The sequence below is a fragment of the Dermatophagoides farinae genome, chromosome 2 (genome assembly GCF_024713945.1).
Source record: "Dermatophagoides farinae isolate YC_2012a chromosome 2, ASM2471394v1, whole genome shotgun sequence".
Lineage (NCBI taxonomy): Eukaryota > Metazoa > Arthropoda > Arachnida > Sarcoptiformes > Pyroglyphidae > Dermatophagoides > Dermatophagoides farinae.
Window position 1 is genome coordinate 4,613,519 of NC_134678.1, and position 14,201 is coordinate 4,627,719.

The 14,201-nt window shown below is 28.4% G+C and overlaps 2 protein-coding genes across 6 annotated transcripts in view; one reads left to right on the forward strand and one right to left on the reverse strand.

Annotated features, from left to right (window-relative positions):
- The window catches only part of LOC124490367 (uncharacterized), a 55,136-nt gene that overhangs the window by 26,701 nt on the left and 14,234 nt on the right, over positions 1 to 14,201 (reverse strand). The window lies entirely within an intron of this gene.
- The window catches only part of LOC124490201 (uncharacterized), a 39,319-nt gene that overhangs the window by 15,153 nt on the left and 9,965 nt on the right, over positions 1 to 14,201 (forward strand). The window contains exons 1-2 of one of the 2 annotated variants that reach the window (XM_047052771.2): positions 10,748 to 10,785; positions 10,870 to 12,192. In XM_047052771.2, the coding sequence (XP_046908727.2) occupies positions 10,931 to 12,192 (1,262 nt within the window). In that variant the 5' untranslated portion in view covers positions 10,748 to 10,785; positions 10,870 to 10,930. Of the gene's footprint in view, positions 1 to 10,747; positions 10,786 to 10,869; positions 12,193 to 14,201 lie in introns of those variants that run through there. The other variant, XM_047052699.2, reaches the window with a different exon arrangement.

The following is a 14,201-nucleotide window of genomic DNA, read 5'->3' on the forward strand; positions in this document are numbered from 1 at the left end:
GTGTGTGTGTGTGTGTATGTGTGTCTGTCAACCAATCTAAGCGACAAAAATGTTACCCAACAAAAAAAATTACTACTATTATTTTTTGGCACAGAAAAAAAAATCAGATCAAATTGTGAAAATGATGGCAATGATAATGAAAAATTGCAAGAAAATTGATGCAAACAATCGGACCGAAAGAGAAAAAAAAATCAAACAAACAAAGCAAAACCTTGTTTCTATTATAAAACAAGCAGTAAAAAAAATCGATCAGTATAGAAAATTTCATCATTAATCTCACCAATATCATCATCATCAGCATGATCCCGATCATCTTCATCGTCAACTACACATCATATCATTCTCTCATGTGTTTTTTTTTTATTCTACAATACGATAAAACGATTGGCCAGAAAATTTCATTGCTCATTCATACGAATACTATTCGATTCAATGATATACGATGATATATTGACTATGATATGATGATGATGATGATGGATAATGATCGATAATTCACAAAAATGAATCCCATGCCAGTTTCTGTTCTTTTTTGTTTTTTGTTTTATGTCAGATCTTTGTATGTTTACTGATGTTGTACATTATTATTATTATCATAAAACAAATACAGGTCAAATTTTTATTTTTATAGAGATCAAATTGTGTTTATATGTCCAAATAGAAATGTAATGTACTATATACTATGAGGTAATTATAATGAAATTTTATTATTAAAAATTTCATAAATCTGTTTTTGTCGTTTGAATTTTTTTCCATAAAAAAAATTGACTACGACCTTTACTAATTGAAATTGGTGGAAAAAAATGCTTTGAAATTGTTTAAAATCAGGTTATTCGTGCATCAGATTTTGTTTATTCCACTACAGTAAAAAAAATGGGAAAAAATAATATTCGACACTGGAAACTAAATAAACACAATGAAAATGAACTTTATTTATCAGGTTTGATCTAAATCAAATTCGATTTGACAAAGAGAAAATATAATAATGATAGGAATTGTGAATGATCTTGATTTTTCACTCACCATCATTTCATTCTAATAGAAAAAAATTGACATTTTTTTACACATCCTATTTCAATGAAAAATATATTTTGACATTTTTTTTTCACCATCATCAATGATGTGAGAGTTATCAATGATGAGATTTAAAGTTGAATTTTTTTCTTCTACCATTTCATTCATTCATTTTGATTGGATTCAATTCGCGATTCGATTAATCCTGCCGTTCGGATTGAGTTTTAGAATTTTTTTTCATTTTTTTTTCGTCACTCTTATTTCCATTTAGTTTTTCAACATTAAACATTTGACATTTGAAAATTTTCAAGTTTCTCATTCCGCTATTTTTTTCTTATTATTACATTGATTTAGACTTTTTTCTGTTTTTTTCTCCATTTGTTTAGTATTGTTTCAAATTTTTTTTTCTCAGTTGTCATCAAGTTTAAATGGCAATTTTTCATCGTTGTGAAATTGAATCGAATTTGATTCTTTTCCGATTCTTGTTTGTGTTTGTTTGTGTGTGTGCATAGAAAGAATGAATGAATGACATGTGAGAATAAAAAACTTTTTCTGTTCATTTTCAATCGTTTAAGCCATTTATCAATTCTTTATTTCAAACCGGAATATTTTTATTCTTTGCACTGGAATCCATTGATTGGTAACGGTCTTTTTCGTTTTCATTGGATTGTGTTTTAGATTCTGTTTTGGCCAATTTTTTTCTGTGTGCATGTGTTGATTGAAAAAAAAATCAATTTCCAATCAAAAACGATAATCTACAAAATGACAAACAGAATTGAGTAGAATCATTTTTTTTTGATTTTAATGAAAAAAATATTTTCATCCCCAAAAAATAGAAATTGAAAAAAAATGAAATTGGATAAAATTCATTTCACATTTATATTCATTCATTCTTCTAATGACAATGAATGATAATAATTTTCCACTTAGAAAAAAAAATTCCTATGAAAATAATTGTAGAATGAAAACAAAACAAAAAAAAACAAGCAAAAACTTTGAATGTGATAAAAGTGGAAACCCTCCGGAATAATCTAGGTTAAAAATAATGATACTTCAATAGCTGTATGATGATGATGATATGGAATCGCATACTAAATAATGATGATATCATGAAGAAGATGATCATCACCATCATCATCATCATCATTGTCATGTTGATGATGAAAAAATGGTTTCACATGAAAAAAAACCATTGAATCAAATGATGATGTTATAACGAATAATAAAAGCACTTGCATCATTTTGTCAGGATTTGAAGAAGAAAAAATCTCGTTTATTCGTTTTTTTTTCTTCTGTTGAACACTTTCAACAACAAACGAATGAATGAGTGAATAAATGAAAGTAAAAAAAAAAATGTCATTTGCGGCGACGATGAAGTGAATAAATGGATTTTTTTTTGCCTTTTTTTCTGATATATAGTTAAAGTAATTCTGCTGTTGTCTCGTATTCACCATTTTCATTTTTATCGCTTTTAATGATAACGAAAAAAAAATTCGTTAAATAAAAATTATTAGAAAAAAAGAAAGAAAAATTGCTTCAAACAATAACTAATATGTTGGTTCACGCATCATCAAAATATTTGATAATGTTGTATAACTGTCACCATTATATATTAAACCATATTCACATGAAACTATCACATAGTAAATTGACTACTTCCAAATGTTCTTTTAATCAACCAATATATATGAACCCCTTTCTAACCTTTAGAAATAGAAAAGATCAGTTTTCGCCTTTTATCTGTTATCTACAAGCTCAGGCGTAAAAGCTTGTACGTAAAATTTACGTATGGTTGCCTGAATCAGCATAGAAAAATCTTAGAAAATTTTGCTGAGAGCGATAGTTTCGGAAATTTTTCCCAAAAAACGTCATTTATGAATAAAAATAATTTTAATCTTTTTCTTTTTTTTATCTTTTCACTTGTCAAAAACGTTTTTTCTCGCAATATTTTTTGAAATAAACGTCTTTTCTGTTCATTTGTTTATGTTTTTCACTTTATTCAAAAAAAATGAAAAATCATTCGAATGATTCAATTGGAACAAACAATTACTTTTACTGCGTTTACTACAAACAATCTAAATTACCATTACCATTGTGTGAACAATATTGATCATAAAAAAAAGATGAGGAAACTGAACGAAGAGAAAGAGAATCACCAACTTAAAGCAGTTGTGTTTTTCGAAGCCGTGAAAAGAAAAAATCTGTGATGATTAGTGATGATCATAATATTTGCCAACAAAGATGGAAAGAGATGTAGAAAGTAAAAAAGATTATCATTGCCTTTAATAAATATATAGTAATAATAATTTGCTGTCAAGTTTCTTTTCTTTTTCGGCTTCTTCTTCGGGATCCAATCTTTTATATATATGTTCAACACACACACACACACACATGATCATAATGACAATAATAATAACGATGATGATGATAATTATTATAGCCATAATCATTATTATCATCGCTCTATGATTCTATTCAATGTTTTCTTATTTTTTCACAGGATTTACTTTCTTTTTTTTTGATTATTATTATGGTGTCATCACCATCAGCATCGTATATGAAAATGGTTGGTTTCATTTTCGGCTTGTGTGTTTGTTGTACCTTGAAAAATGAATATATAGTGAAAAGAGCGGATGATATAAGAGTTGTTGTAGGAGGTGAAAAAATTATTAATTTTTAACAAATTATAACACCGAAAAAAAGATCATATCATATCACGTCATATTGGATTTCTTGATGATATTTTCTTCTGTTTTTTTTGTTTTGTTTTTTTTTTTTTTTTTTTGGGAAATACAAGTTTTGCCATATTTTTATAGATATATGATGTACATTTATCTATTTTTTTTCGGTAGTAGTCTCGGTATTATAAGTAAGTATATATCAAGTATGAGTTAAGAATCAAGCGAGAAAAAAAGTTTATTGTTACGATAGTATAATACCCGTACTTAACTAACTATTGGAATCATTATTATTTTCTTTTTTGCCTTTTTTTTCTATTTCTTGGTTAACCTCTCTCTCTAGTAAGCCTTGTTATTCTGGTTCATGTTTGCTATGTGCTACATTATATCTCAAGGGAAATATTTTTTTTTTCTTCCAAACATTCAAACGGTACGTTCCAAAAATATAAAAATCCTTTCTTGTTATTCTGTGAGTTCTCATTTACAGAATATACCGTTATCTTTTTTTTCATATATGCATGGAATGCATATTATGCATTTCATTTTATCCAATCTAATTTGAGTGTAGAAAAGCAAAAGTGTTTTTTTTTGTTTTGCGGTTAAAATTCACTATAGTGATTCAGATGACTATCATATAAATGTCATTTTGAATAGCACAATGCAAATATATATATATATATATGGAATGATAGATTTGGTGTGAAAAAAAACCGCAATTGTAGAATAAGGTTATCAAGTTATTATTCTAAGATTCTTTTCCAGTAATACCCTGAAATGTTCGTTGTGGGATTTTTCTCTCCTTCATTCTATTTTTACCAAATTTCAAACTATTTCATACTGATCCATTGAGTTGATTCTGGTGTCTATTTTAAAAATTTTTTGCACTTTTAGCCATAGAAATTTCAAAGAAAATGATCCAGATCATCATCTGATGTTTTGAGCACAATGAATAAACAAAAAATAAAAAAATAAAAATCAACGCTATAGAAAGAATAAAGAAAAAAAAATCACAGAAAACACAAAAGGCAAAAAAGTTTTTTTTCATTCTCAACTATTGCCTATAGCAAATAAGTTCATAGCAACATCATTCATTCAGTACATGATGATGATGATGATGATGATGATGACGGCGACAACAGATCCATAAGTCTGGACCATGTTGAAGAAGAAAGTAAATGAGCGAGGTGAAAATAGTGTGATGATAACATCTTAATGGTCTCAACTTGTATCTCAAAAAAAAACTATAGCAGCTTAGTTTCAATTCAAATGAAAAAAGGCTGTATTATTATTTGATTCGTTTCACTTTGTTCTGACATTATTGTTGTTGTTGTTGTTGTTATTTTCCATTATCAATGTTCCAAGTCAAACCATAACCAAATATGTGCCTAATGTGTCTATGAGAAAGTCAGAATATCATATCACATTCACATCAAGTTGGTGGTGGTGTGTTTGTGTGTGTGTGTGTGGAATTTCATTTTAAGTGCTAGTCTTTCTTTGAAAAACAGAAGAAAGAGAAAACAACAAGAAAAATTATACACTCTGTAAATCGCAAATCGTGCAACTTTTTTTCGGGGTCTTTGCCCAAGTCTCATTTATTTAGTCTTTCTTCTAGTTTCATTCATATATATCCATTATATATTTACCGATCCAAATTCTAGTTGACTGGACCTTTAAGAATCTAAACTATGTGCATGTATGAAGAAATGAAATAAACAGATTTCATCTGCGAAAAAAGTCATCAAGAGTTTTAGCGTGTGTATAGTATAAACTTCTTAATATAAAATCAAGTTTTTTTGAAAATTGAGCAAAAAAACCGGGTTCCTCATCATCATCATCATCATTAATATCATCAAATTTAACTTCTATTGTATTATCAATCTAATGGCTACACAGAATCATCATTATGATCATGATGAGGAACGATTAAGAATTACCCGATAAAATGAAAATTACTATATTCAAATAAAAAAAAATGAAAGTTTTCATTGAGCATTTAATCATTTCCAAAGAATGGCCTTTTTACCACCACTACCATTACTGATTACATTTGTTGTCGATTTTCTTTTCTGAAGATCACACAATCATCAGAAAACAAGAATAAAAAACATTTGACAAATAAGAACAATCTGACATGAAAATAACAAAACAAAAAAAATGATTTTATACTTAATGCCATTTCTTTTCAACTATTTGCAATTAGGATTTTCGTTGATTTCCTCATCATCATCGTGAGGGTTTCAGTTGTTGTGAATGAGTATATATTAATGTCATGATGATGATGATATTACTATTATTATCGTAAATATTACCATCGTATTTAAACTAAATATCTCTTTCCAATATTTATATATACAGGGTGTTTGGAAAAATATGATTTTCAAACACACAAATTCAATCAATTTCATATTGTAATTGATGATTCTTGAAGGAAAAAAAAATTCTATCCTATATAAGTACCAGTGTGCTAAAATGTTATATTACTTATCATTATAATCATGGATATTCTCTGTAAATATTATGACCAAAAATATAATAATATATGGAATAATGACACACTAATAGCTTTTCTTTTTTTTTCTACTTTATACTTATATAATGATGATGATTCTCAAATGTTTTCTTCTGTCGACGACGATGATGATGATGATGATGATGATGATGATGACGAATAATATGATATTGGTTAGCGAGAAAAAAAAGAATCATCAAAGAATGTTAAGTTAGGAACAATGTGTTAAACTAGAATTACCAGACCCTAGGAGGGACAGAAGGACATGTCCTCCTTTCAGAAACTTTCTACACCTAACTAGAAAAATTTTTTAACCGATGTGAAACTGTATTAGTAAGCGAGTTTTCCAATAAAAAAAAACTTTGGTCGATCTGGCAACACTATGTTTTACGTTTGTGTGATTCATTTGGCCATCATCATCATCATCTTCAATCAAGATCTTTGAAGAATCTTTTTTTTTTCTTTACTATATTTGTTTCTCATACAGATTCTCGATGTTTGAGTTTCATTCATTTTGTTTGCGTGTGTGTGTGTGTGTGTGTGTGTGTATGTATGGTCCCGGTATGTCCCAGTTTTTTTCTGGTTTCGTTATCAGTAATTGTCTAGTTTTTTTTCGAGAATAGTTTCCTATTTTCTAATATGAAACACAAACGAATGATGATGTTTGCGTGGATGTGATGTATGTAATCAGTTTGATGGCCAGTAAAAAAAAATGTGTGACCAAAACATAATAATAATAATAATGAGATATATATTATTATATAACGCCATTATATTATGTGTTGGACTATAAAGAAAATAAAAAGAAATTGTCTCGATCTCGATAAATTCTTTTCTTTTTTTTTCTTGAATGAATGAAAAGATATTCCATTGTTTCGGTCATACATTACAAATACAATTTTTTTTTCGTTCATCATCATCATCTTCATCATCATCATGTCCGAAAGGCAGAAAAAACAACGACTCTTAAGAATGTGACTTATTTCCGTTCATAATATATTTTTTCACTGTAATATATTCTTATTGATATATAAAAGTAAATATAATGGTCCTGGTTGTTGTTGTTGTTGTTGCTATTGTTGTTGATGATGATGATGGCTACTTGAATGATGATAAAACTTAAATCATTATCATCATTATCATTTATTCATAGTCAAACACTGTTAATATATATAGCTGATTTAGACATTGAAAACAGAAATCTCATCATCGATACATTTTGATTGTGTTTGTGTGTGTGTGTGTTGAATCAACAACATCCGAAAACTTGACAACGTTTGTCGATTCGGCGGCAATCATTAGGAAACAAACGAAGACAAGATAATTTTGTTTTTTTCCAACAACAACAACATAGCCAACACAATTTCTTATTCACTGTTTAAAAATGTGAAATTTTTTTTTTATTCAGTTTGATTATTCTGTCAGCCGCAAACAGAATTAAATTAAAGTTTCAATAGTAAGAAAAATAGAATGCAATGGAATTGAATCCACAGCTTCAATAATAATAAAAAAAACTAAATTTTTCCTACACACTAAAATGAAAATTGAGCAGTTGAAAATGGTGTTTAAAACAAAAAAAAACCCAAAACAACAACAACTGGTCGATAAATGTCTACGGTCTTTTTTTTCCTGAAAATTTTTTAATCTAAATTTAATTGAATTTTACACACATGCACACAAACAATCGTTATGATGATAATGTTCACAAACGTTGTTCATTGCCTCCGGTATTTCAATTAACATCATTGTACACATTAACTTTCAATTTTTCTTTTTTTTTCGTTTCTTCTTCATGATGCGGTCACGGACCAAAAAAAAAACAGCCATAATTTTTCATTGACATTTCCCAAATGATTTGACACGGGAATCGTATTTTTTTATTTTATTTTAGTAGAATTTCAACAAAAAAAATAAACAAATTTCCATCATCATTTTTTTCAAATTTGATTTCAATTGTTTTTTTTTTTTTTGATTTCTTTCATTCTCTTTCTCTCTTTCACTTTATGTTTAAATCAATTCACATTGTAAAGTTTGAATCATTAACGATTTAGCAACAAATATCATCATCATCGTCGTCGTCGAGGACAATTTGATTGTCGATATGGGAATCGTTCTTATTGTTATTGTTGTTGTTGATGATGATGATGGGCATTGAAGAATAGCCAAAATAGTTTGCAACGACATCTTACATTGCCAATTCTTTTTCTATTACTATTACTACTACTACTACTATGCTATTTTTTTCAACAAACCAAATTGTGTAATAATGATAATAATAATAATAGTAAAAATGTTATGATGATGCCTTAGGATGTGTTGTTTTTATATATTTTTCTCGTTGTTGTTGTTGTTGTTGATGATCATTGTTGTTGTACGAAAATTATTATTATTATTATTATTATTGGTAAATAGAACATAGACAACAACAACAACAACAATTCTAAAACCCAATAATAATAATAATAACAAGAAAAAACTTTCATTTTATATATTATGTATGATTATATTATATTATTATATGAAAACTATAGATACATTGTTTAGACGACGACATGAACATAAAAATATCGATAGATGATTTGTAAACAAGAATTTTTTTTATGAATTCATTCATGAATTGTCGATTATTATTACATTCTTTTAGCGACAATTTAAATTATTTTTTCGAAAATTTTTTTTTGTATCTGCTGTTGTTCTGGTAACAATATTGTTGAATGATGTGTGTGGGTGTGTGTGTGTGGGTGTGTGCAGCATGAATATTCATTCTCAATCATATCATATTAAATTGGTTTGAAGAATTTTATATTCAAAATCTAATATAGTAGTGATTTTTCTTTTTTTGGTCTTTTCCATTCCAATTTTCCATGTCAAAATGGAATTGAATTAAAATTTCAGTGAAGAAAAAAAAACCTCAAAAGCCACAAAACTTTTTCTCTTATTTATTTTTTTTTTCAAAAATTAAATCAATTCTCATTTTTTTTCCATACAATTTACTTGTGTTGACAATGACAAATCGTAATCAATTTTTCAAAACAAAACAAAAAAAAATTAAAAAGTTTTGAAAAGTAGAAAAAAAAACGCAAAATTCTATTATCATCATCATGTTTATTATTATTATTGCACATTGCACTTGAATTCTCGTTCATTTATTTATTCAGTTCTTTCGGAATTCGTTTCGTTTTTTTTGACTACATTGTTTTTTTCTGTGTGTGTGTCTATGGCATTCCAATTTTAATGATTCTGACCATAATAATAATAAACTTGTCAAGTCGTTTCGTCAGGTTTTTTTTTCTCTTTTCATTCCATCCTTATATGTCAACTGTTTGTTGTTGTTGTTGTTCACATTCTTGTCATTGTCAACTTTAGCTGTTGTATAGTTAATTTTTTTTTCTATTATTAATTCTCTAAACAAAAATTTTCCAACAAAAAAAACAACAACAACAATGAAATTATCTAGAATTATTCACAACAACATCTGTTTACCATTCTGTCGTTTGTATTGATTGAATGGATTATAATTAAATTTATATAATATTTGTAAAAAAAGCCAAGATGCAAAAATGTATTCATCATTAACATGTAGAATATATATATAAGGCAAGTTCATAGGTTTATATTCTAAACTTTAGAACAAAAAATGACTTAAATATCAATATATATATAAAACAATTTAAAAATGAAAAAAAAAATCTATAATCACATAGAGTGTCATAACAACAATAACAATAAGTTCAAAGAAAAAAAAATGACAAGTATGAAATTCCGTAATTGTTTCTTTAATTAGTGTTGTTGTCTTGGAAACAACAACTGCAGCCATTTTAAAATGGATATTTTATTTTCATTGTCACGAACTTGTGATAGAATTGTTGTTACTAGAGAAAAAAAATGAACAAAGAAATAACAAAAACAAAAATAACCCGATGAAAATTATCAAAGTGTTAAATTGAATTTTCAATTCCAACAGTCATTTGTTGTTGTTGTTGCTTCAGAATTGCCATTTGTCCATTTGATATTCGTTTATATATGGTTCATATAATGAACAAGTATTAAATTGCATATATGATACTATTGTCTCAAATTGATCAAATTCTTGCGCGCGTTTTTTTTTGTTCTTTTCTGAATGAATGAAACACAAACAAAGAAAAAAGAAAGCGAATTTATTCTATATATATCTGGGATTCAATCATGATAAAGATGAAGAACCAAGAAAGAATATTACTGTGATCATCATCATCATCATTATAATGATAGGGATAATAATAAATTTTGACAGCAATTTTCTTTTATTTCACTTTTTTTTGGTTCAAAGATTTCATATTTCATTCTCAATTCATTCTTCCATCCTTTTATTCATTGTTGCTAGTGTTTTTTTTCGCTTTATATTGGTTATATACAATTTGTCATGATTTATTTTTTGCCATTATTTCTCTATGATGATGTTGTTGATGATAATAATGAGATCTGTCCACCAAACAACAACAACTTTAAAAGAAAAGTCAAATAAAATGATTTTTTGTTCTTGGTTTTTTTCATAAGCCAGACAAGTATTATATTGATACTGATGAAACTAATTGAGTACAATGGGTACCATAATAATTTTGAAAATTTTTCTCCTTTTTTAAATTAATAATTTTCAATTTTATCCATTTTTTCTTTTTCTAATCGCAGATATTTGTATAAAAAGTTTATAAATAACATGATGAAAATTGGACAAAAATTCAATAATTAAATGATGCGTCTACAGCAACAGCATTTCACACCAAGAACAACAACAGTGTCTCAACAACAACCACCACCACTATCCAATACATCACCATACGTCAATTCATCTTCATCATTATTATTGAAAAAGAATAATGTTGTAGAATTAGATTCTAGTTATAGTACGAATGGAAGCTCAAAATCAACAAGTTCAACATCAGCCATTATTATACAACCGAATGCAGCTAGTAGTAGTACATCACAGCCTGATTCATCTTCTTTGTTTTTAGTGACCGGTAGTGGTGAACAAACGGCTAGAAAAATTACATCACATTCTAATCAGCAAGAAAAATTTTCGAAACATCCAATGAATTCAACTGCAATATCAACGTTGCAACGTTTTCAACAACAACAACAACAACTAATTGGTACGCCTACTGGTTCAAATCGTCGTACCACAATGTATAGACTAAGTTCATTCAATGAATCCTCATCATCATCATCACCACCACCACCACTGCCAACATTATCATCATCGACAAACAATGGAGGCGTAACGAATGAACTTCCATTAATGACACCGACATATGAATCGATTGATGTGCATAATTTAATCGATTCTCATCATTCAACGTTTCATGATCCAACAACAACATCGGCAACAATAGCGGCTAGTGCTGCTGTTTATGTTGATTCTAGTCAAGGAACAAGCGATGGTGGCCATGAAGAATCGAATGGTTGTATGTCGGATAATCCAACGGTTACTGTACCAGATAATCATCGTTTATATCCTGGAGCCAATGGTAGTCAACATCATTATTATAGCCGAACAGCAAGTTCAATAATGCCTATGAGCGGTATAATGACACCGTTAGCATTTACACATCATCATCATCATAATCATAATCACCATTATCCACTTGCATCAACCGGAGGCGGTTATTTGACACGTTCATCACATTATTATTATCATCATCCGGATTATTATTATTATGGATCACAAACAAATGCATCAAATACATCACCACCATTATTATATGGTCGTGATATTGATGGTAGTGGAAGCTCATCACTCCGTCCATTATCATCATTCAACAAGGATGAAGATTTTGATATATTCAACGCTATATTTGCCTTGATTTCACTTATGTCACATTGTTGCTGTTCCGGATCGACATTTATATTGGCATATTTCTTATGGCGTCATGAACAGGATATGCTATTATTTTGGCTAACCATTTTTGCTACTGTGGTGCCATCCATTATCGTCAATGTTATCTCACTGAAATGGTAAATCTTTTTGGTTTCCTGTTTTTATTTTTGGACACAAAAAAAAAAGAAATACACATTGAATAAAAAAAACAAAACATTGAAAACACTTAGAGTTGATTCAAAATGCCAGAAACAATAAATAACTTAACAATAGGAGAATGATTTTCAAAGGAAAAACGTCTTTTGTTCCGTTTATTTTTGCATTGTTTTTGTTCGATTCATTTCTCGAATGATTTTCGAGTATCTGTTATTTTTCCATTTTATTTTTCTTGGCACATTTGGATTAGTATCGCTTCAATGATCAGACCTTTATTTTCATTATTTCTGTTTCGGAAATTCTCGATGACTCAATTTAGTCGATGGACCATTTGTATATATGGCCATAGTATTCGACAATTAATCACATTGAACTGACTGGCTCCATTCGATGGTTGGTTGGTTGGGTGGGTGGATAGTTGAATTGTTTGTGATTTTATGAACTGATCGCGTTTGGACGAATAAGCTAGTAGAAGACTATGACAAAAACTCCGAGGTTCATTTACGATACTTGTTTCGATTATTATTCTTGTTTGTTATTGCTGTTGTTGTTGTTGTTGTCCATGGTATAAAATAAAATGGCATTTTTTTTCTTTGTCTAAAGCAGGTTCCGTTAAGTTAATTCTTTTTATTCCGATTTTAGTCGTTATTACTGTTATTGTTGACGAATGTCGCTTAATTGATCATCACAACACATATGTAGACAATGGAATGGGCCATGTTTCTGTTGTTGTTGTGAACGAGCCACACACACACACACACACATACATATAACAAACAGAATCAAATAGCAGAACCAAACATAAAAATAATAATAGTTGGATTTTTTTTTCTGACTAGTTAATTTGATTTCAATTGTTCTCGTGAATTCCGCTTAGGCTTTGATGTATTGTATCAAGGATTTTTATATTTCAGAATAACAGAATGATGAGAGAAAAAACCACCATTACAATTGCAAAAAAAAAACAAAACAAAATGCTAACCAGCCAAATGCAAAGCGATCTGCAAGTCGATTGTAATTCTGGATTCTCTTTGAACGAATAAAAAAAACACATTACTTAACCATTTTTTCCCAATTGGACTGAAATCCGGATAGCCCTTTTTATTTGGAACAAAATCTCTACTTTTTTCCTACTATTGTCGTCAAAAAAAAATCTTATGATGATGATGGTAAAAAAAGAAACAAAATATTGAATCCATTCAAATGTCTCCAAGGGGGAAAACATGAATATAGAACACAAGAAACGGAGAAGAGAATATTGGCTAACAACAAAAAACAAGTCGAACGTCATAGTGGTTGAGAATATTGATGTTGAATGAAATAAAACCGAAAGAGAGAGAGAGAATGAGAGAATATAATAACAATAAAAATAAATGAGCTTTGAAGCTCCCAAGACTCGATACAAATGAGATGAGACAAACACACACACACACACAAACACATTTGGATTACAAAATGCATTTGAAAATCATTGAAAAAAAAAAATAGAAAAAGGATAGTAGAAATGATGAACGATTATGTCTATTGTTTGTAGGATAAGAAAAAAGATTGATAAAATGATTGTGTGTAATGGTTGTTAGACCAAAAAGATTTAAACACACATAAAATTAAGTTTTGAAAATAAAGAAATTTTGAAAAACTGTATCAAAATGAATTTGAATGAAAAAAAAACTTTGCTTTATCCGATGGTTGAAAAGTTCATTCGGAAAACTTTACATTGCCAAAAATGGTAGCATAAAGCAAAAATTATTGATCATTTTTCGATTATCATCGATCAATCAGGTCTGAAATGGTAGAAAAAAAAGAAAGGGGTCATTGTGAATTTCTGATGTTTTAATCTTGGATGTTAAATGTTATTTTGTTGTAGAACTTTTTTTTCTTTTTTTTTTTGGTTAAAAATAAATACATTTTTCGTTAATGTTCAGTTGTTTGATCACAAAATTTATATAAACAAACATTTTGCTGAAAATGGACAATCAAAATCGAATAG